This window comes from Ochotona princeps, chromosome 8 (genome assembly GCF_030435755.1).
Source record: "Ochotona princeps isolate mOchPri1 chromosome 8, mOchPri1.hap1, whole genome shotgun sequence".
NCBI classification, from domain to species: domain Eukaryota; kingdom Metazoa; phylum Chordata; class Mammalia; order Lagomorpha; family Ochotonidae; genus Ochotona; species Ochotona princeps.
In genome coordinates, this window is record NC_080839.1 from 66,199,392 (window position 1) to 66,221,309 (window position 21,918).

The 21,918-nt window shown below is 39.3% G+C and overlaps 1 protein-coding gene across 3 annotated transcripts in view; it reads left to right on the top strand.

Moving 5' to 3' along the window:
* ATAD2B (ATPase family AAA domain containing 2B) overlaps positions 1-21,918 on the top strand; it is a 164,136-nt gene that overhangs the window by 68,850 nt on the left and 73,368 nt on the right. For all 3 annotated transcript variants that reach the window (XM_058668204.1, XM_058668205.1, XM_058668206.1), the window contains exons 14-17: positions 4,748-4,907; positions 8,869-8,959; positions 13,945-14,256; positions 18,235-18,370. In XM_058668204.1, coding sequence (XP_058524187.1) covers positions 4,748-4,907; positions 8,869-8,959; positions 13,945-14,256; positions 18,235-18,370 — 699 coding nt within the window. The remainder of the gene's footprint in view (positions 1-4,747; positions 4,908-8,868; positions 8,960-13,944; positions 14,257-18,234; positions 18,371-21,918) is intronic.

The window sequence follows — 21,918 nt, forward strand, 5'->3', positions numbered from 1 at the left end:
TGGATCTGAAAGAGGCTCTTGGCTCCTGGCTTAAGATTGGCTCTGCTGCAGCCATTGTGGCCATTTGGGGAGTGAGATAGCAGATAGAAGATTTTTTTTTGTCAATCTGCCTTTTTTTTTTTAAAGATTTATTTATTTTTATTGGAAAGGCAGACATACATAGAGGAGGAGAAACAGAGAGGAAGATCTTCCATCCAATGTTTCACTCCCCAAGTGCGCGCAGTGGCTGGTGCTGCGCCGATCTGAAGCCAGGAACCTGAAACCTCCTCCAGGTCTCCCACGCGGGTGCGGGAACCCAAGGCTTTGGGCCATCCTCGACTGCTTTCCCAGGCCACAAGCAGGGAGCTGGATGGGAAGTGGAGCTGCCGGGATTAGAACTGTCGCCCATATGGGATCCCGGGGCGTTCAGGGTGAGGACTTCAGCTGCTAGGCCATGCTGCCGGGCCCCTGTCAATCTGTCTTTTCAATAAAAATAAGTTGTTTTTTTTTTTTTTATTTTAAGAAATAGGGATTTATGTATTTGAAAGAGTTAGAGAGGTGGGTGGCATTCACAGTGGGAAAGATAGCACTTCTTTCTCCTGGTTCACTCCCCAGATGACTACAATGGCCAGGGCTGGGCTGGGCTGAAGCTAGGAGCCAGGAGCTTCATAGGATCTTTCATACAGATATCAGGGGCCCAAACAGTTGAGTCATGTTGCACTGCTTCCCCAGGATTCTAGCAGGGTGCTGGCTGTGAAGTGGAGCAGCAGGACATAAACTGGTGTCCGTATGCAGGCAGAGATTTTACTTGCTACACCGCAGACGTGGCCCTGGCAGTACTGTTTTGAGCACTAATGTACTTGTCTGGCCATTTTTTCCCTAAGATTTATTTTTTTTTATTTTTATTTGAATGGCAATTACAGAAAAAGGAGAGGTAGAGAGAGATAGAGAGAGAGAGAAAGAAATAGAAAGAGGGAAAGAGAGAGAAATATCTTCCATCCAGTGTTTCACTCTCCAAATGGTTACAACTACTGACTGGGGGTCAGTGCAAAGCCAGGAGCCAGGAGCATTTTTTGGGTCGCCCACATGGGTGTAGGGGCCCAAGGACTTGGGACATTTTTTTCTTCTTCTTTTTTTTCTTTTTTATTTGTTTCAATTCTTTTTTTTTTTTTTTTTCTTTTTTAATGATTACATGGTTGATCAGGGTGAGAAGCATTGAGGTTTAGGGAAAGTTGAGTAAACTCATTGCTTCCAAATTTGCTATTTCTTCTTGCTGTTCTTCATGACTTTCCACATGTCCTTGGGCCATTTTCTACTGTTTTCCTAAGAAGGTTATCAGAGAGATGGATCAGAAGTGTAATAGCTGTGACTTGAACTGGTGTCCCATATGGGATGCTGGTGTTGGCAGATGGCAGCTTTACCCACTATGCCACTAATAAAGCTGGTCTGCATGATTGATAATGAACTCTAATATAATTGGACACAATAAATAGACACCAATAAGCACTATTAGAAATGCAAAATGTTGTTTTGGTTTCTGAACATATTTAAGATTTGTTTCTAAGCTAAGTTTTTGTTGTTTTTTGACTTTTAAAAATGATGTATTTTATTTGAAAGGCAGAATTAGACAGAGGGGGAGAGAGAGAGAGAGGATGGAGATATATAAATCTTCCATCCACTGGTTCCATTCAAGTGGCTGGAACAGGGAGGGCTGGGTTAGACTGAAGTGAGTAACTTTTTCAGGTCCCCCACTTCTGTGCAGGGACCCAAGGATTTGATCATCTTCTGTTGTCTTCCTAGGCACAATAGCAGGAAGGCGGATCAGAAGTGGAACAGTGCAAATGGGATGGTGGCATTGTAGGCAGTGGCTTAACCCATTTAGGCTTCACATTCTCCGAGTTGCAATACCCGGGCTTGGGTTGTAGCAGGTTCCTAGTTTTAGCTTCCTGATTGTGTACACCTTGAGACGTAGCAGATGATGGCTCCACAAGGGAAACCTGGATTGAGTTCTTAGCTCTGGATTCTGTCTGGCTGCTGTACTGCAGGGCTGAATGGCAGAAAGAAGCTCTTCCTATCTCTGTGTTTCTGAAAGAATAAGTAAAGTTTTTTTTGAAAGATTTATTTTTTATTACAAAGTCAGATATACAGAGAGGAGGAGACAGGGAGGAATCTGTAGGATGATTCACTCCCCAAGTGACCACAACGGCCGGTGCTGAGCTGATCCCAAGCCAGGAACCTGGAACTTTTTCCAGGTCTCCCACATGGGTGCAGGGTCCCAAGGCTTTGGGCCGTCCTTGACTGCTTTCCCAGGCCACCAGCAGGGAGCTGAATGGGAAGCGAGGCTGCCGGGATTAGAACTGGCGCCCATATGGAATGCTGGCATGTTCAAGGTGAGGACTTTAGCCACTGGGCCACGGCACCGGGCCCAGAATAAGTAAAATATTTTTTAAAGTATAAATTTTTCAGAAAAAAAGGAAAATCTTTGTTGTATATAAATATTTTGTTTGCTAATAGCAAAAAGTTAAAAACAATTGAGATGGCCATTAACATGTGAATGAATAAACAAACAAATTTTGGTAAATCATGTAATGCTATATTACTGAGCTTTAAAAATGAATAGCTATATGAAGCCAAGCATGTAGATGCATCTTAGAGAAATGTATGAATTCATTAATCCAATAAAATACTTGCTGTATGATTCTTTGTGTATAAAAGTTTAGATAATGCAAAATAATGTTCATTGATAGAACTCAGATCATGAGTTGACTGAGGTGGTTCAGGGAGGTAAGAGGGCAGGAAGTAGGATTTAAAAGTGTTTAAGGAAGTACATGATGATATAGTGTTTTAGTTGTGGTAATGGTTTTACAGGTACATATTTATTCCAAAAAGAAATTATGTACTTTAATATGTATGTTAATTTTTACCTTCCTGAACAATGTGACAAATTTCCTTGTCACTTCGACCTTTTAAAATTTTTATTTATTTATTTATTTTCATTTTATGACACAGTTTGATAGGTTCTGGGATTCTCCCAAACCCTCCCCCCATGGTGGATTCCTCCATATCGTTGCAGTGGAACAGTTCATATCCAGTCATAATTCCTTTATTGCGGGCATGACCATGCATAGAGTCCAGCGTCCTATTGTCCAGATAAATTCAACAGTTTCATTGAGTGACCATCCCTGGTCTGAAAGTAGAGCTGGTAGAATATCATCCCCTCCAATGTAAAGCCATAACACAAAATCAATAACAATTTATAACATCATGGAGTTGATTGACATGGTATTGAGTAACCAATATGTTAGAAAATGCAAGTTCTTAACCACATCCTATGACTACTTCATTGATATTTCAGTTTTAGTTTATATCCCTCTGGCTGCTATACACGTTAGAATGGTTATAGGGTACTATTCAGATGTCTCATGTCTATTTTCGTTTTTATATTTAGCAACTTATAGTATTGAAGTCACAAGCAGGGAGCTGGGTGGGAAACGGGGCTGCTGGAATACGAACTGGTGCCCATATGGGTTCCCGGTGCGTGCAAGGCAAGGGCCTTAACCACTAGGCTGCTGTATCGGGTCCTTGGCTGAATATTCTTAAATTGTCTTTTCTTTTTCATTAATACTCTTCAGTAGATCATCTGCTACCTCCTGGGGTATGTGTTTCTAGGATGCTATCAGGAGTGCTGCTGGGATTGGAACCTTGGCTCTCCAGTATGGGAAGTTGTCCTCAGAGGTATAGCCACCATGCTAAATACTTACTGTGAGACATTGATTTAACATCTCAGCCAAGCAGTGGAAAACTGTTCCAATCTCTCTATACCTTCACAAACACAAGTTATTTGATTGTAGTCTGCCTAGTGGGCCTAAAGTAGTATCTCATTTTGTTTGTATATGCCTAATGCAATGGTGTGTTCTCTGTGTTCTTTGGAAATACGTAGATTTAAATAGTTTACTTTTGAATTATTTGAGAGGCAAAGAGAGAAGAATAGAAATAGAGGAGGGATTGGGGTTGGGTTGGGGGAGAGATTGATCGATTGATTCCCCATCTGGTGGTTTACTCCCCAAATACCTGCAACAGCCAAGCCTGAAGCCGGGAGTTGGGAACCCATCTACGTCTCTCAGGTGGCTGGCAGGTGCTTAACCATCTGAGCCATCGTCTGCTGCTTCCCAGTATGTGCGTCAGCAGCAAGCTGGAATTGGAAACGGAACCCTAGGCATTCCAATGTGAAATGTGGGCATCTCGACTAGCATCTTACGGGATAGGCCAAATGCCTGGACCTCATTGTTTTTAAATTTCATTGTTTATACTGTCCAGTTGTAATAGTTTTATATACTTGAGATTCTGGATCGTTATTAGCTGTTTTGATTTACAAATATTTTCCCTTTCTTTTGTTTTCATTTTCTTGACAGTGTTTTTAAGCAGGAAAATTCTTCACTTTGATGAAATCCATTTTATATTTCCTTCTATCTCTTTGTCTTTTCTCTCTTTAGGGTGTGTGCTTTAGGATTTTTTTGGTTTTTAGTATTTATAAAATAATTTATAAAAAATTACTTGATTCTGAATTATATATATTCATGGTACAATTATTAACATTTAAAACTGATGGAGGATATTGTCAGCAGCTATGTTTATTGTGGTTTACCATTTTTTCCCCCTTTTTAAAAATTTTCAAATTTGCTTGTAAATTTTTTTTCAGGTTTTCATGAATTTTTTTTTATTAATTACATTGCATTATGTGACACAGTTGCTTGTAAATTTTTTACAGCTCTATAGTCTCAACTCTGCTGGCCCTTATGGATGGATTAGATAATAGGGGTGAAATTGTTGTTATTGGTGCTACAAACAGACTTGATTCCATAGATCCTGCACTCAGGAGACCTGGTCGTTTTGACAGAGAATTCCTTTTCAATTTGCCTGATCAAAAGGTGAGAAAATTTTTTTTCAGTACATTAAGATTTATATATTTTTATTTTCATTGTTGAAGTGTATGTTCCGAGAAGTTGCCATTGCACGGAACAATTGTAAGAGACAGGACCGAAGTGGGTAAAGCCTATATCAGCATAAGGAAACATTGCCTGTGTTGTTTATGACATCTGACATAAGCAAAAAATTGTCTATACACATTTTTAGACTTTCAGTACACGAGACAGTGGCAAGTTTAAGAGATACGGCCAATGTTCATTTCAGCACAGGAAAGTCATTTTCTCTATTTCCAAAAATTTTTTTTTTGTCCTTGTTGAGAAGGTTCAGTGTGCCAGTTAGTCTGCATGGACCAGACACAGGGCACTCAAATGCAGGGTTTAATAGTAAACAAGTCCGGACAGCAGTGTATGATAAACTGTCATATGTTGGTAAGTCAAATCAGATGAGGACAGAAAATCGACCCTTGTTTAGCCTGAGGTCAGTCATTCATGAACATAATTAAAGCTGTTTTGTTAATGGTGGGTATAGAAGTTTGACTGTAGCAGAGTGATTTCAAGAGAGAAAAAGAAGGAAAGAATTGGAAGCTCTGTGGATGTTGATAGATTTTGTTTTCCTTCTTTTGTTTATTTGAAAGGCAGAGTTACACAGAGGGAGAAAGAGCGAAACAATTTTACCTTAATTTTTTTTTTTTAAGATTTATTTTTATTACAAAGTCAGATATACAGAGAGGAGGAGAGACAGAGGAAGATCTTCCGTCCGATGATTCACTCCCCAAGTGAGCCGCAACGGCCACTGCTGCGCCGATCCGAAGCCGGGAACCAGGAACCTCTTCCAGGTCTCCCATGCGGGTGCAGGGTCCCAAAGCTTTGGGCCGTCCTCAACTGCTTTCCCAGGCCACAAGCAGGGAGCTGGACGGGAAGTGGAGCTGCTGGGATTAGAATTGTTGCCCATATGGGGTCCCAGGGCTTTCAAGGCGAGGACTTTAGCCGCTAGGCCATGCCGCTGGGCCCTTACCTTAATTTTTTAAGAGAAATCTTCCATTTATTGGTTTACTCTCCAATGACTACAGTGGCCAGGACGTGGCTATGCCAGAGCCAGGAGCCAGAGGCTTCATCTGGATGTCCCACTTGGGTGCAAGGACCTAAGGAGCTGGGCCAGCTTCCTTAACTTTGTCAGGCTAGTACCAGGCAGCTGGATCAGAAGGGAGCAGCCAGGATAAACTGGTGTTCATGTAGGATGCTACTGCATGATTTAACCCATTGCACCACAACGCTGGCCCGTATATCTTTTTTTTTTTTTTTAAGCGTTTCATTGCAATGAATTGAGACAGTAAGATTTGGTAGGGGACAAGACAAGAAGTTTTGTTTAACTTGTGAAAGACATTATTCTTGATGTCCTTCACAGGCTGGAGGACATAGGCTTTAGTGTGCCAGTGGCAAGAATAAGTTTAGATTCTAGGTGGCTAATTCATCTGTGAGGACAGTGTATGTGGATGCACATGCTGGGTAGATGTTATATTTAAATTGATATTAGTCAACCTTGTTGTTCCTATGATTTCAGCAATAGCATATATAATGACTTTTGTCCTTTAAGCAAGTAAAATATTAATAAGAGAAAGTCTTGGTTCTAATTTTGTTAACTATTAGCATAAAATATTGCATATATATTATATAGCTTCTGCATGTATTAAATGCTTTTTAATTTTTTTCTTTTCCTTTGTCATCATTATTATTATAAGTGTTGTGTGTATATTGTAAATCTTAAAAAATGAGGGCTTATACTTGCCTTTGGCTTTTTTTTTCCCCTCTAAAGATTTGTTTTATGTATTTGAAAGGTAGAGTTACAGAGTGAGGAGGAGAAAGAAAGGTGGGGGTGGGTGGATGGGGCAGAGATCTTCCATCCACTGGTTACTCCATAAATGGCCACAATGGCCTGGGTTGGGTCAAGCTGAAGCCAACAGCCAGCAGCCAGCAGCTCATTGGGTCTGCCGCACAAGTATTAAGAGCCTAGGTACTGGACTGTACTCCACTGTCTTCCCTGGCACATTTCCACATTACCAGGAGCTGGATAAGAAGTGGACCAACCACAATGTTAACCCGTCCCATCTTGCTGCAGTTGGTGGCTTGATCTGCTACGGCTACAATGCTGGCCCTGTTTTAATAGGAAATATTTAGTATAAAAGGTGTTTGACTTCTTATATTGTTTTAAGATTTGTTTATTTTCTTACAAAGTCAGATATACATAGAGGAGGAGAGACAGAGAGGAAGATCTTCCGTCCGATGATTCACTCCCCAAGTGAGCCGCAACGGCCGCTGCTATGCCGATCTGAAGCCGGGAACCAGGAACCTCTTCCAGGTCTCCCACGCGGGTCCCAATGGTTTGGGCCATCCTTGACTGCTTTCCCAGGCCACAAGCAGGGAGCTGGACGGGGAAGTGGAGCTGCTGGGATTAGAACTGTTGCCCATATGGGATCCCGGGGCGTGTTCAAGACGAGGACTTTAGCCGCTAGGCCACACTGCCGGGCCCGTCTTTTGTTCTTAATATGATAATAAAGGCAATTCTGGTTGGGTTATATAGAGAAACAAGATATTTAGTTGTTTTAAAGACCTGACAGTAATTTGCCAACAATGGGTGATTAATTTCATTTAAACCTTTATTTACTTATTTTTGTGGAGTGAGGAATAAGAATAAATGTTTTCGGGGGCCAGTGTTTAGACTAGCTTAAGATACTGGTGAAGATGCTTTTGTCCCATGTCAGAGTACTTGCATTCAGTTCTTGGCTTTACATTCTCACTCCAGTCTTTGGCTTCAGTTTCCTGACAGTACAGACCCTGAGAGCCAAAGGTGATGGAAGACTTAACTAATTGCATTTTTGCAATTCATGTGCGAGACCTGAATTGGGTCCCTGGCTTTGGCCTTGGCTGTTGTAGGAAATAGGAGCGTGAACTGCTGGGTGGAACATTCTGTCTCTCTTCCTTCTGTCTCTTAAAGATGGAAAGAAATTGGTCTCTTTGAGATATTTCCCAACTTAATATGTGTGTGTGTGTGTGTGTGTGTGTGTGTGTGTGTGTGTGTGTGTGTGTGTGTTTGAGTTTCTCCTTAAAGAACACCTCTAGGTCTTTCACATGGGTGCAGGTCCCAAGCACTTGAGTCATCCTCTGTTGCTTTCCAAGGCTCATTAGCAGGGATCTGAGTTTGAGGTGGAACACCTGGGACTCAAGCCACTGTCCATATGGATGCCTGCAGCATTGGCAATGGCTTTATCTGCTATGCCACTGCCAGCCCCTTTGCTCCCAGTTCAAACTTCCCGCTATGCACACCCTGGGAGATAGCAAGTGATGGTTTGGATTGGATTCCTGCCACCAACATGGGAGTTTGTATGGAGTTCCAGTGCCTTGACTTCTATTTAGTCTGGTCCTGGTCTTCAAGGGCATTTGGGGGACTAACCAGCAGGTGGGAGTGCTGCCTCTTTTTGTCTGTGTATGTTTTCCTGTGCATCTCTCTGCCTTTCAACTGATTAAAATGTTTTAAAAAATTAAGGTAAAATTGTTTACAATTACTTGTCATTGTTGTCATAGTAGTTTATGCAGATGAGAGGGGGAACCCTATGTTTTACAAAATGTAAATATAAAGTTTGAAAGTTGTGCTTATAATACACCATGGTTCATGTGATAAAAAATGATATGATAGTGGAAAAGCAAAACTTAGTTTTGAATTCTGGTCCTGGATGACTGAGTTATTTTGTAAAATCATCAAATCCCTAACCTCAGAAAATGAGTTGCCTTATGTTCAGAGATAAGTTGATGTGGGTGTTGAAGTATTCAGATTTCATATAAAACGGTTGCTTTGTGTGCCAGGCTTAGTAAAACTTGTTTTATTTAGCTTTTATACATTTGAGGAGTTGTTACTTATCTACACTTTTCTTCTCAGACATGGTTTTTAAACTTGTGCTTTTCTTCTTAGGCAAGAAAACACATTTTACAGATCCATACCAGGGACTGGAATCCAAAATTATCTGATGCTTTTTTAGATGAATTGGCTGAAAAATGTGTTGGTGAGTGCTACTGTTAGAATTCTTGGATTGCTGTTATTTTTTTTTGCGTGCAGCCTTTCTTTTCCCTTATGTATGGAACGTGAATGAGTACAGTCTTTGTGCAATTGCTTGTTCTGCCTTTATATTTAAACCATTTTAGAGTATTTCACACAAAGCCTTGACACTGCCATTAAATTATTTGGTTGATAAAGCTCAGTGGTAACAAGCCTTTCATTGAGTGCTGGGTATTCATAATATTACAATATCTACTTTTAGGAATTGTTCCCTTTTGGAAATTTTACTAAGAAAAATAGATTAAATTTGACAGAGGAATCCTCATGTCATAGTCAGGACTACAATTTTTACTTTTCAGATTTCACAGTGGGCTCATCATCTTCATTCATGTGCTCTAAAAAGAAGTTGGGTGGGAGGGCTCTTCAAAAACATACCAAGTGGAATTTGGTATTTTTTTCTAAATTATGAAGCTGTCCAATTGAATAAAGTTCTTCACAGAGTGGACGATCTCTCTACAGAGTGAATGAACTCTGCTGTCCTAAAAGGATGTGATGAGAGAATCCTTCCATACACAGATGGTCATGCATAGGAGATGGAATTAAGGGTTTTGGCCTTAATTAGGTCTGTAATACACAGGGGTACAAAGCTAAGGAACCAAGCATACATATAGATGCTTTTCTTCCCTCTTTTGTCTGTTTTCCTCTCATTTTCTCAAAAAATTACATATATATATTTAAAAATCTTTCTCCCAAATAAGTCCACTAACAGTAGTCTACTTGGGAAAACTTGAAAGTTACCAAAACCAAAAAGGAAAGTTTAGCTAAAGAATCATTGTAATCCACCATCAGATAATGAAAACTTAAGCAGAACCTTAGTCCATTCAGTTAGCTACATCCGAATTATCCTCTTCATCCACAGGGACCTCCATCTCCGAAGCAGCATCCCTCAGCTTTTGAACCACAAAGACCTCGACATCTTCTGGTGAGGAGAAAAACGTATATATCTCCAGCACTACTACAGTTTAAGCTTTGCCTGGTATAAGAGAGCATGCGCCAAACCCATTTCATGTGAATTTGGCTTGACCGTTGCAAAGCCTTCTGCTGCTTTATGGGAGAGGGTGGTATTTGGTAACAAAACAAAACAAAACAAAACAAAAATCCAATTTTTCCCCTTTTTGTAATTTGACCACTTTTACTTATATTATTGTATCAGTTCAGATCAGACTGAAAAATTTTTTTAGATTTTTCTGTGTATTTGTTGCAGAATAATATCCCACCCCCCCTTTTTTAAAAGATTTGTTTTATTTTCATTGGAAAGTCAGATACACAGAGAGGAAAAGAGACAGAGAGGAAGATCCTCTGTCTGTTGATTCATCCCCCAACCGGCTGCAACGGCCAGAGCTACCCTGATCCTAAGCCAGGAGCCCAGAGCCTCGCCCAGGTCTCCCATGTGGGTGCAGGATCCCAAGGCTTTGGGCCATCCTCCACTGCTTTCCCAGGCCACAAGCAGGGAGCTGCATGAGAAGTAGGGCTCCTGGGATGAGAACCAATGCCCATCCTGGGATCCTGACATGCGCTCAAGGCAAGGAAGGACTCTAGCTGCTTGGCTACTGGACCGGGCCCAAGCAGAATAATCCTTAAGTAAAATAAGCAGAAGTCTTCAAACAATTTTGGAAATTCCTTAAATGATAGGTATTCTGAGATTACTTAGTATTATATTCACCATCTGAAATTTCATACACTCTGTTTAATTCTTCATTTGAAATATTGGGGTCTTAGTGGTTTTGCATTTTTAAAGGTCAATACTTCCCTCTTTTCCCAAATGACATAACATTTAGTCACTTTCTTAAGGTTTTAAATTTTCATGACAAAATCTTACAAGATTGAGAAACTTCTGTTGTCTCCCCAACTCTACACTGCAGATGGTGCTGATATGTATAATCTGCTTCTGTACTGTTTTCTTCCTGGGTAGTGACGTGAAAATCCATTGCAACTAAATGACTTCTGTTTTTGGTTGTAACATTTATTCCATTTAAAAAAATATATCAGATGCAGGTGTTATAGCAGGAATGAAGTAGTACTAAATTTTATACCCATAGGAACTCATCAGTTTATATATCCTTACCTTGTTTTAACATGTATGGGTTTAGTTCAGTAGATTTACACTTAACAAAAGTTTGTGCAGTCTTCATGAACAACTAGAAAGATAGCTGACCTTTTATTACAGGTTACGGGTTTGGTAACTTTTATCTTGAGATTAAATTCCCAAGCACCTGAAGGTTTTTGCATGCAAAAATGGGTATGTCATTTAACTAGTAAAAAACTTCTCCACAAACATTGATATGAAGAACTTTTTTTTTTTAACAGTTGTAGAGGTTGAGTTGAAGAATTCAACCCTATATTCCATTTTCAATGAGAGGGCTAATGAATATATATCAATGCAATATGTTATGTACCTTATGTTTGATGTTGTGCTTAAAAGAGCTATACATTTTATGACTTTTTTTGTATTTTAACCTCCTTAATAGTTATGTTTTTAGTCTTTCAGAAAATTATCTATATGATAGCAACATTCAAGAATGCTTTATTATCTAGACATTTGTGTTGAGCAGTGCTAGAATTTTGCTGATAGAATTGATGTGATAGGAAAAGGATGTTTTTAGTGTCACATCAATTTTTAACCTTTGGAAGTATGGAGGGCATTTCTAGTGTTACTAGAATGACAGTATCTTTTATTTTTTAAATTAAGTCCTTTTTGACAGTGAAAGACATTGTTATGACAGAATATGAAGCTAATGCACCTGTATAACCAGTCGTGATTCTGATACACTCCAATTCTGTTTTCGTGTCTAGTGAAGGAAGCATATTAAGTCAGTAGTTCTTGCTGTTTTTGCTTGTATCAGAATTGATTCTAAAACTTGCTCAAATTCACATACATGATTTAACTCACCAGAGAATATGATTTACTACATTTATTGTTAGGCTTGTGAATCTAATTTTTAATTATTGACTCAGATTTATATTGAAGTTGGCAACCACAGATTTAAACCATTAATTCTTACTGACAAACAAGTGTAAAGAAGATATTTGCTGTTAGGAGCCATTGGTTATGATAATCCATGTGAAAATTTACTACATGAATTATTATTGTTAATTATTGAATAAATTAGGTAAAAGTTAAACATATCAATGTTGTTTAATTAACATGTTATGGCAGTATCAGTGTTACAACATTTCCTGCAGAAAATGCCTTTAGTCACTGTCATAATTATTTCTAAGCATTTTTTTAACTTAGACCTTTGCACTTAAAATAGGACCTTATACTATATTTCATAGTTGTATATGCAGTTAAGGAAAGGAAAGAAATGGAAATATTCTTTATTTCCTCTGATGTGGTAGACAGAACTTGGGCTTTAATTAGCTTTTTGGATTAATTTGTTAACTCTGTATATTTTTGGGCAGGTATCCTGTATTCAGTTTTTTAATTTATGTAACAAATCTATATTTAAAAGGTAAAGGTCATTGTTTTTCAGATTGACTAATGGAGAACTATAACATAAAAGTAGAAATTAGTGATGAATCTGGCTCTATTAAAATTCCTGAGAGATGGATCATGTTCAGGGAACAGTGTTCCTATTTCATTTGCTGGTAGTTTTCTGAGTGATACTTTCATAGATTATACTAAGCTTTCCCCTGACTCTGAGAGAGATTTTCTTATTATAATCAGTGTTTTATTTCAGTGTTGACTATAAGGTCATTGTGAACTCTCAAAGATAAACCTTTCCCTGTAGCCTGAGGAGTAAAGTGGAGTGTTCTATAACTAGTTCAAGTGGCTCCCCCTACTGGCGGAACTGATAAGGGTGGTAAAATACAAATTTAATTGCTATGTAAAGGACAGCAATATATAGTTAATTTGAGAGTTTTCATTGCTTTTTTGATGAAGATCTCACAGTTCCTGTGTTTTTGTATGGATGTATTTGTTGCCAAGATGAATAAAATGGCTTAAAATTCCTGGGATCTGCTCTTTTGTTTAACTGCATCATCTGTTCAGAATAGGTGATAGACGGTACCCAGAGTTGATATAGCCTGCGTCCTACTTGTCAGTCACTTTAAGCTAATATGGAACATCACTAGAGGTTTTATTTTTTAACATTCTTATTCCTTTAGTGCATTTGAAACTATCAGAGATGAGTTTCAAATTGTCCTTTTCGTGATAATTAGTAGATTACACTTAAAAGTGGAATGGAAATAGTTCTCTTTTTGAAGTTTCTGCTTTTATTTTACTTTGTATTGCTCTTTAATATGTGTTTGGGAGTGAATAATACTAACATATGTTAGTATAACATAATGAGGATTAAACTAAAGATATGAAATATTGGTGGGAAAGTAAAATGAAACTTTGATTTTTTTAAAAAAAATTTATTCATTTGAAAGGTAGAATTACAGAGAGGGTGGAGAGAGATGCAGAGGGAGATATTCCCCATTGAATGCTGTGGCCAGTGCTCTGTCAGGCTGAAGCCAGGAGCCTGGAACTCTGTCTCGGTCTCCCTTGTGGATGCCAGGGGCTCAAGAACTTGGGCCATCGCTTGCTCTTCTCTCAGGTGCATTAGCAGCGAGCAGGACCGAAGTGGAGCATCCAGGACTTGAGCTCCAGGGGATGCTGACATTGCAGCAGTGGCTTAACTGTTCTGTGCTGCAGTGCCGGCCCCAGACCTTTCCTTAAAAAGTTATACCTTGTAGCCAGAGGTTTTTAACCTGTAATTTATGGTTTGTTTTAATTTTACTAGTTTATGTTTTTGTTAAATTACTAAAAATATTTTTGCTTTTAATGGATAGTTAGCCCCTATTTTAATAATTTTGGTAAATGGTTTTAATTGATTAGTTTTTATTTTACTAATAAAATTGAACATATTTGCCATTATTTTAGATAAACATTGTTCGTGCTTGGAAGAATGAACTGAATGTTGCTGTGCTTTTCCTTCTGTGTATTAGGCTACTGTGGAGCTGACATCAAGGCACTGTGCACGGAAGCTGCTCTCATTGCCCTCCGGAGGCGTTACCCACAGATCTATGCCAGCAGCCACAAGCTGCAACTGGATGTGTCCTCCATAGTGCTCAGTGCCCAGGACTTCTACCATGCAATGCAGAACATTGTGCCTGCTTCCCAGCGTGCTGTGATGTCTTCAGGACATGCGTTGTCCCCCATTATAAGGCCTCTGCTGGAAAGAAGCTTCAATAACATTCTTGCAGTTTTGCAAAAAGTGTTTCCTCATGCTGAAATTAGCCAGAGTGACAAGAAGGAAGGTACTACAAACTCCTTTTTCATAGTATTGAACTGAAACAAATACAGACATGAATAAGCAGAGTTTTCCAGTAAGATTGTGTCTTATGCTTTTGTGTTTGCTATGAATATGTAAAATGTATGATCTAGGCCTGGCATGTGGTGGTACCTAGTGAATGTTATTTGATGAATGAATTAATGAATATTTACTCTTGGAATATTTTGATCTCCCTAATATTGTTATTTTTATAACATTGACTATAATGATAATGACTTGCATTATTTTTTTTTTTAGATTTATTTTATTTTTATTACAAAGTCAGATATACTGAGAGGAGGAGAGACAGAGAGGAAGTGGAGCTGCCGGGATTAGAACCAGCAGCCACATGGGATCAAGGCGAGGACCTCAGCCACTAGGCCACGCTGCCAAGCCCGACTTGCATTATTTTTATAAAGCTTTTAAATTGATTATTATTTATTAATTGTAACAGTTCTGTGCATTAGGAGTTCATTATATAGAGAAGAAGACTTAGTAACTTAGTATGGTAATTTTCCCTGTTGTGATTACTTAGTAAGTTCTGGAACCTGCTCAAATGTAGGGAGCTTGATTGTAGATGCCATACCATTTTTTATTTTTGTAAGGATTCATTTAATTTTTTTTTGAAAGGTAGATTTTATATAGAGAGGAGAGATGGAGAGATTTTAAATCTGGTGATTCATCCCCCTCATGGCTGCAACAACTAGAGCTGAGCTGTTTGAAACTGGGAGCCAGGGAGCTTCTTCCAGGTCTTCCACATGCGTGCAGGGTCCCCAGCCTTTGGGCTATCCTCTGCTGCTTTTCCAGGCCATAGCATGGAGCTGGATGGGAAGGGGAGCAGCTGGAGCATGAATTGGCACCCATATGGGATGCTGGCACCACAGGGTGAATTAACCTTTTGAGCTACTGCTCAGTTCTCCCAGTATCCCCCCAACCCCCAATTCTCTACTCTTAATATAAGTCACTTGCATTCCTTTTGGATTTAGCACATCAGATATGTTTTGTTGTTGGCAGCTCTGTATTGTGTTGTGCTGTGTTGATTGGAATATGAACTGTTGGTAAGAAAGTAAATTAGAACCTGATTATGGAAGGTCCTGGATTCTTTCAAGTCTCAGATTGTACTTTAGACCTGAGATTAAAAACAGAAAGCTTATATTAAAAACGTAATTTTCAGGGAAAAAAGTTAAAGTTAGGGATGGGCACCATTAGATAGGTTTTGCTGTCATTATAAATGTATTTTTCAGAAACCTTTCTGTGGTAGAGATAGACTTGCATGAAATACTACATGGGGATAGGTGTGTGGAACAGTGGGTTTAACCACCGGCATTTTATTTCAGAATGCTGGTTAGCTTCAAATCTAGTTCCCTGCTCCTCTGCCTCAGATCCAGTTCCTTTCTCATGTGTCTGGGAAGGCAGCAGAGGATGGCCCAAGTACTAGGTTTCTCTCATCTGTGTGGGTGGCTGACCCAGATGGTCCTCTTGGTGCCTGGTCCAGCCTGGTCCAGCCTGGTCCCACCCTGCTTGTTACAGGCATGTGGGAAATGAACTAGTGTATGAAAGAGCTAGAAAGCTCTGTTTCTCTGTCTGCCTATTGATCTGTCTTTCAAATCAATACCTCTGCCCCAGGCCATCCTGTGCCGTTGCACAGTGTATACATTTCCAGGAAGCTGGAACCAGGAGTGGAACCATTGTATCACCATTTTAATGAGGAGGATTTGGGTCAAAATTGCTTTAAAAGCTTTTTAGTTAAACAAGAGAGTTGTAATTTTTTTTAAGATTCACTTTTATTTGAAAGACAGATTTATATATATGTATATATATATTTTATTAATTACATTGCATTATGTGACACAGTTTTATAGGTACTGGGATTCTCCCCACCCCTCCCCAACCCCTCCCCCCATGGTGGATTCCTCCACCTTGTTGCATTACCACAGTTCAAGATCAGTTGAGATTCTTTCATTGTAAGCATATACCAAGCATAGAGTACAGCATCCTACTGTCCAGATAAGTTCAACGGCTTGTTGGGGAGACCATCTCTGGCCTGAAGGTAGAGCCGGCAGAGTATCATGCCAATCAATTAAAAGCCCCAACGTAACATCAGCAATGATTTGTAACGTTATGGAATTAATTGACATAGTATTGATAACCGATATGTTAAAAGAGAAAAAAAAATGCAAGTTATGAATCGCATCCTGTGATTTCTTCATTGACATTTCAATTTTAGTTTATATACAACGGGTTCTATACATCTTAAAATAGCTGTAGGTTACTGTTCAGCTGTCTTGTGTCTATTTTCATTATAATATTTAGCCTTTGAAAGGCAGATTTGACAGAGAGAGGGGCCAAAGAGAGAGAGAGAGAAAGGAATCTTGATCTACTGACTCACATCCCAATTGGCTGTAGTGGCTGGAGATGGACTGATCTAAAGCCAGGAGCCAGGATCTTCATCCTGGTCTCCCATGTGGGTGTAGAGTCCCAAGCACTTGGGCCATCTTTTGGTACCTTCTTAGGTGCATTAGCAGGGAACTGGATGGAACTGGATTGTAAGTGGAGCATTCAGGACCCAAACTGACACCCTTATGGGATGTTAGTATTCACAGATGGAGGCTTAACTGACTATGCTATGGCACTGGCCCCAGTAAGTGAGGTTTTATGAAGTGCCACTTCTTCTTCTTTTTCTTTCTTTTTTTTTTTTTTTTGGTAAGATTTATTTATTTTTATTGTAAAGTTAAATATACAGAGAGGAGGAGAGACAGAGGGGAAGATCTTTCATCTGCTGATTCACTCCCCAAGTGAATCAGATTGTCTCCCCAAGAGACAATCTGCAGCCAGGAGCCTGGAGCCGCTTCCAGGTCTCACACATGAGTGCAGGATCTCAAGGCTTTGGGCCATCCCTGACTACTTTTGCAGGCCACAACCAGGGAGCTGTATGAGAAGTGGGGCTTCTGGGACACAAACCAGTGCCCATATGGGATTCTGATGTGTGCAAGGCAAGAACTTTAGCCACTGGGCTACTGTGCTATGCCCACCACTTCAAAAAGACTTATTTTAGTAAGTCAGTGAAGTCTTCCAAATAATATCTCGTGACACTTTAATAGATGGTTCTTAAACGTAAAAGGCTTATAATTCCAGTATTGTGCTTTAATGAGTATTGCCACTGTCTGTGCCATTGACCCACTCCCTGGTAATAGCTTGGAGAGCAGAGGAAGATGGCCCAAATGTTTTGGTCCCTGATACCCGTGTGGCAATTCTGGATGAAGCTCCTGGCTTCGACCTAGCCCCATGCTGCCCATTGTGCCACTTGGGGCACAAACCAGTGGGTGGCAGATCTCTGTCTGTTGCCTTTCTCCCTCTCTTTCTCTGACTCTGACTTAAATAGATGAATTTTTAAAATCTTGAAAAATAAAAGATTAAAGAGTTCTGCTTATTTCATTATGAATTATTCAAGATACTGTAGTGGGACCAGCACTGCGGCACAACATGCTAAGCCTTCACCTGTGGCACTGGCATTATATACGAGCCTTGGTTCATGTCCCTGCTGCTTCACTTCCAATCTAGCTCCCTGCTTAGCACCTGGACGGCAGTGGTGGATGGCTCAAGTGGGCTTCTGCACCCACTTGGAAGACTTGGAAGAAACTCATGGCTCCTGGTTTCGGATTGGTCCAGCCCTGGCTGTTGGAGTCATTTTGGGGGTGAACCAGTGGATGAAAGATCTCTGTCTTTCCTTCTCTCTCTGTATCTCTGCCTTTTAAATTAGTTAAACAACAACAACAACAACAAAAACAAATCTGTAAAAACAAAACCAAAATGATCCCATTTATCAATTTGCTTGACCAGAGTGTATTATTAGTAGATAACTGTCACTTGATTTTCTTAAACCCATTTTCCTTAGCTTTGGTAGGATGCAAATATTAAGTTACTTTATGAGGTTAATAATCATTGTGTGTGTGTTTTTTAACAGACATAGAAACTCTGATTGTAGATGATAGTGAAGATGAAAATGCTTTGTCAATTTTTGAGACTAGCTGTCACTCAGAATCACCAAAGAAACAGTCGTCAGCTGCTGCTATCCATAAATCCTACCTGCATTTTACAATGTGAGTCATTGCTATTCAATTTCTTTGATTTAGATAGATTTTTTTGGCTTCTGTCTGGGTGGAATTATACTATACTTTTACTTACAGCTGTAACATTTAGGCTTTACTTTTCTGTTGTTCAAATATAGTTCTGGAAAACTTTTACTAAGAAATAGTTTATCTACTGGTCAGTTAAAGATTTTTTTTTTTTACCCTCCAAGAAGGAGAATCTTATATGTGGGTGTTTCTTGGGGGTAAAACAAAACAAAACAAAACAAAACAAAACAACAGAATGCTCTATGATATTCTGTATTTTAGTGGTAGAGATGAGGGATGACCCTTAGAACATTGCCTCATGGCTTCAGTTTTGTTTTTTATTTGAATTAAAATGGGCAAAAATGAAATACCACAATCTAGAGTACTTTAATCTGTAGTAAGTTTCAAATAACTATTGGGACCCTAGAGCTACTAATTTGATTTTGAAGTAGAAGTTAGCGTTTAAGCAGGTAACTTTTTGATTCTCTGAAAATCTTGTTAGTTTGCACTAGTGTTATTTTATGGTGTTTTGGTTTACAGTGACCTTTTTACTTTGTATTAAAGTATCTTTTGCTATGCACTATAATGGATAACCATTTGAAGTGCAAATGTGACTTTAAAGTAAGAGCTCAAATAGGTTCCAAATACTAACAGCATCATTACTTGCATTCACATAATTAGTGTGATAATTGAAGGGCCATGAAGCTCCTGTCAGGTATGTCTAATAACATGTCTATTGGAATAGGCTAGATTGTGTGCACTTTGAATTAATTTTTCTTGAGATTTTGAATAAATTTAAGTCTTCAACTTGCATTGAAGTTTCCATATATGGATCTTGGTGCAGTGCTGTTTTGATTATTTATATTATTTGGTTATTGCCAGTCAATTTCTTATTTTGCATTTTAAAAAATGAAGCAGGATTACTTGTGTTCTACTCTTTTTTACCCTCTGTTAATGCACTCTTTAATATCAAGCTCTTCTATCAGACTGTTTCTTCTTTGGACCAAATCAAGGATTTGGTCCTTTACACCCTCAAGAAAGGTCTCCTGATCTGTTCCAGCATTTAATTGTTGTGTCTTGTGTGACTTTTTCTTTGTTTAAATTGGTTTTGATTTTAAGACTATTATTCGCCTCTGTTCTGATGTGTGCTACAAGGTCTGGATGATTTTGTTTGGGTGTTTCTGAAAGAATTGGTTTATCTTGTATTTCTAAAAATAATATTTACTAATTTATTTGGAAGTTACAGTTGCAGAGAGAGAGAGAGAGAGAGCAAATGAGTTTTGATGCCAGAGCCAGGAGCCAAGAACTTCATCCAGGTTTCCCACATGGGTCCAGGAGCCCAAACATGAGGGTCACATTCTGCTGATTTTTCTAGGTCTTTACCAGTGAACTGGAAATAGAACAGCCACTACACGAACCAGCGCCCATATGGGATGCTGGCATTGAAGGCAGCAGTTTTGCTTGTTATGCCATGACATCTTTTCTCAGAATTTATATATACATATCTATTTTAAAGATTTATTTTTATTGCAAAGTCAGATATACAGAGAGGAGGAGAGACAAAAGAGACAAAGAGGAAAATCTTCTGTCCGATGATTCACTCCCCAAGCGTCCTCAATGGCTGGAGCTGATCCAATCCAAAGCCAGGGGCCAAGAGGTTCCTCCAGGTCTCCCACATGGGTGCGGAGTCCCAAGGCTTTGGGCTGTCCTCGACTATTTTCCCAGGGCACAAGCAGGAAGCTGGATGGGAAGCAGAGCTTCTGGGATTAGAACTGACACCCATATGATATCCTGGCACATGTAAGGTGGGGACTTCAGCTGCTAGGCTACTGTGTCAGGCCCAGAATTGATATATTTTTAAGTTTTCATTACCTTAGCCTTTCTAGTTAATTGATTTGAGTTGTGCTGCTATACTTTAACACAAAATTTTTTGACATTTTATTCATTTAATCTCTTTTCACTTTTGTGCACCCAATTCTTATTTGTGTACTATATGCCAGGTAGTATTCTAGATCCCCAAAACAGTAATACATAGGATGGTTCTTACTTTGGAGAAATTGTCATTGTTGGGGCTGACAGATATTTCAGGCATTTCAGCCTGAAGTGATATGAAAGTTGAACAAATCCTGTTGGGATGGCTTCACAAAAGAAATGATGACGCTGTGCTGCATGTGAAGGAATGGGAGTTGGCATCTATACAGTTACAAGCTGGCTGTGTGCTAGGTATGTAAAGGTCAGGGCTTCACATAAAGGCGTCGTCATTTCTGAGGTGAGAGAACTGAGGAACAGGTTAATTATGAATGATTATGTGCTTATAGGTGGTGAAGCCAGCCGCCATGCTGTGTTTCCTGAAATCACCTTTTTCAAAATTAATTTTGAGCATAGTAGGTTGACAGGAAATAGCATTACTTCTTGGGGTAAGTAAAGTAGTTTTTCACACTCTAAGGTCAAACACTTTAGAATAATGACTTTTAAACATCTGATTTTTTTTTGAAAGACAGTTGCAGATGGAAAGAAAGGGAGAAAGAGAGATCTTTTTCTTTTTTTTTTTTTAAAAAAAAGGTTTATTTTTGTTGGAAAAGCAGATTTATGGAATGGAGAGACAGAAAATGATCTTCCACTTGCTGGTTCACTCCCCAGGTGGCCGCAGTGGCCAGAGCTGAGTCAATCTGAAGCCACAAGCCTCCTCTGGGTCTCCCAATGGCTTTGGGACATGACTCGATGTGCATATGGGATCTTCTGCTTGAATATGGAGGATTAGCCAATTAAGCCATTGCACCCGGCCCAAGATATCAGCTGGTTCACTTCCAGATGGCTGCACTAGGCAGAGCTGGCTGGGTCAAAGCCAGGAGCTTCTTCATCGTTTCCCGCCTGGTTGTAGGGGTCCAAGAACTTGGACCATCCTCTGCTGCTTAATTAACGGGAAGCTGAGTGACAAGGAGAGCAGGAGGGACTCAAACTGGCGCCCGTCTGGGATGCCTGTGTCACAGGCCATGGCTTAGCCCATCTGCTAGGCCACAATGCCAGTCACTGGAATAATGACCTTTAAAAAGGGCTACACATAGTGAGGATCCCCTTTCTTCTTTTTTTGTTTGTTTGAGCAAGGTGTGTTAGGATGCCAGATTAGTGCAGAGCAAGGTACTAGGCTGCAAGGAAAGCCTGGTGAAAGAGCTTGATTTCTGTCACGTTTGTCTAGGCAGTAACAACTAGAGGGATTCTGGGAACAGTCACCTTAACAATGCTGAAACTTTTTTTTAAGCTTGAAGAGAAAGTAGAAGTCAGGTTAATTAAAATCTGCGAATTTGGCAGAGAAGCTCCATTAAATAGGTTTTCTTCTTTGCTTTACTTTATCAAAAGGGGATTAGAAACACAGCTTTGTCTTTTCTAAATGAAGATAGCTTTGTTTTTTTTCTGACTAGAAAGATGATATATTCAAATAATAAAATAACAAATAAATAAATAAAATAATAAAATAATAAATTCAAATAATAAAAAAGAGCATAAAAAAGGAAGTAGAAAAAAATCTCCAGCAG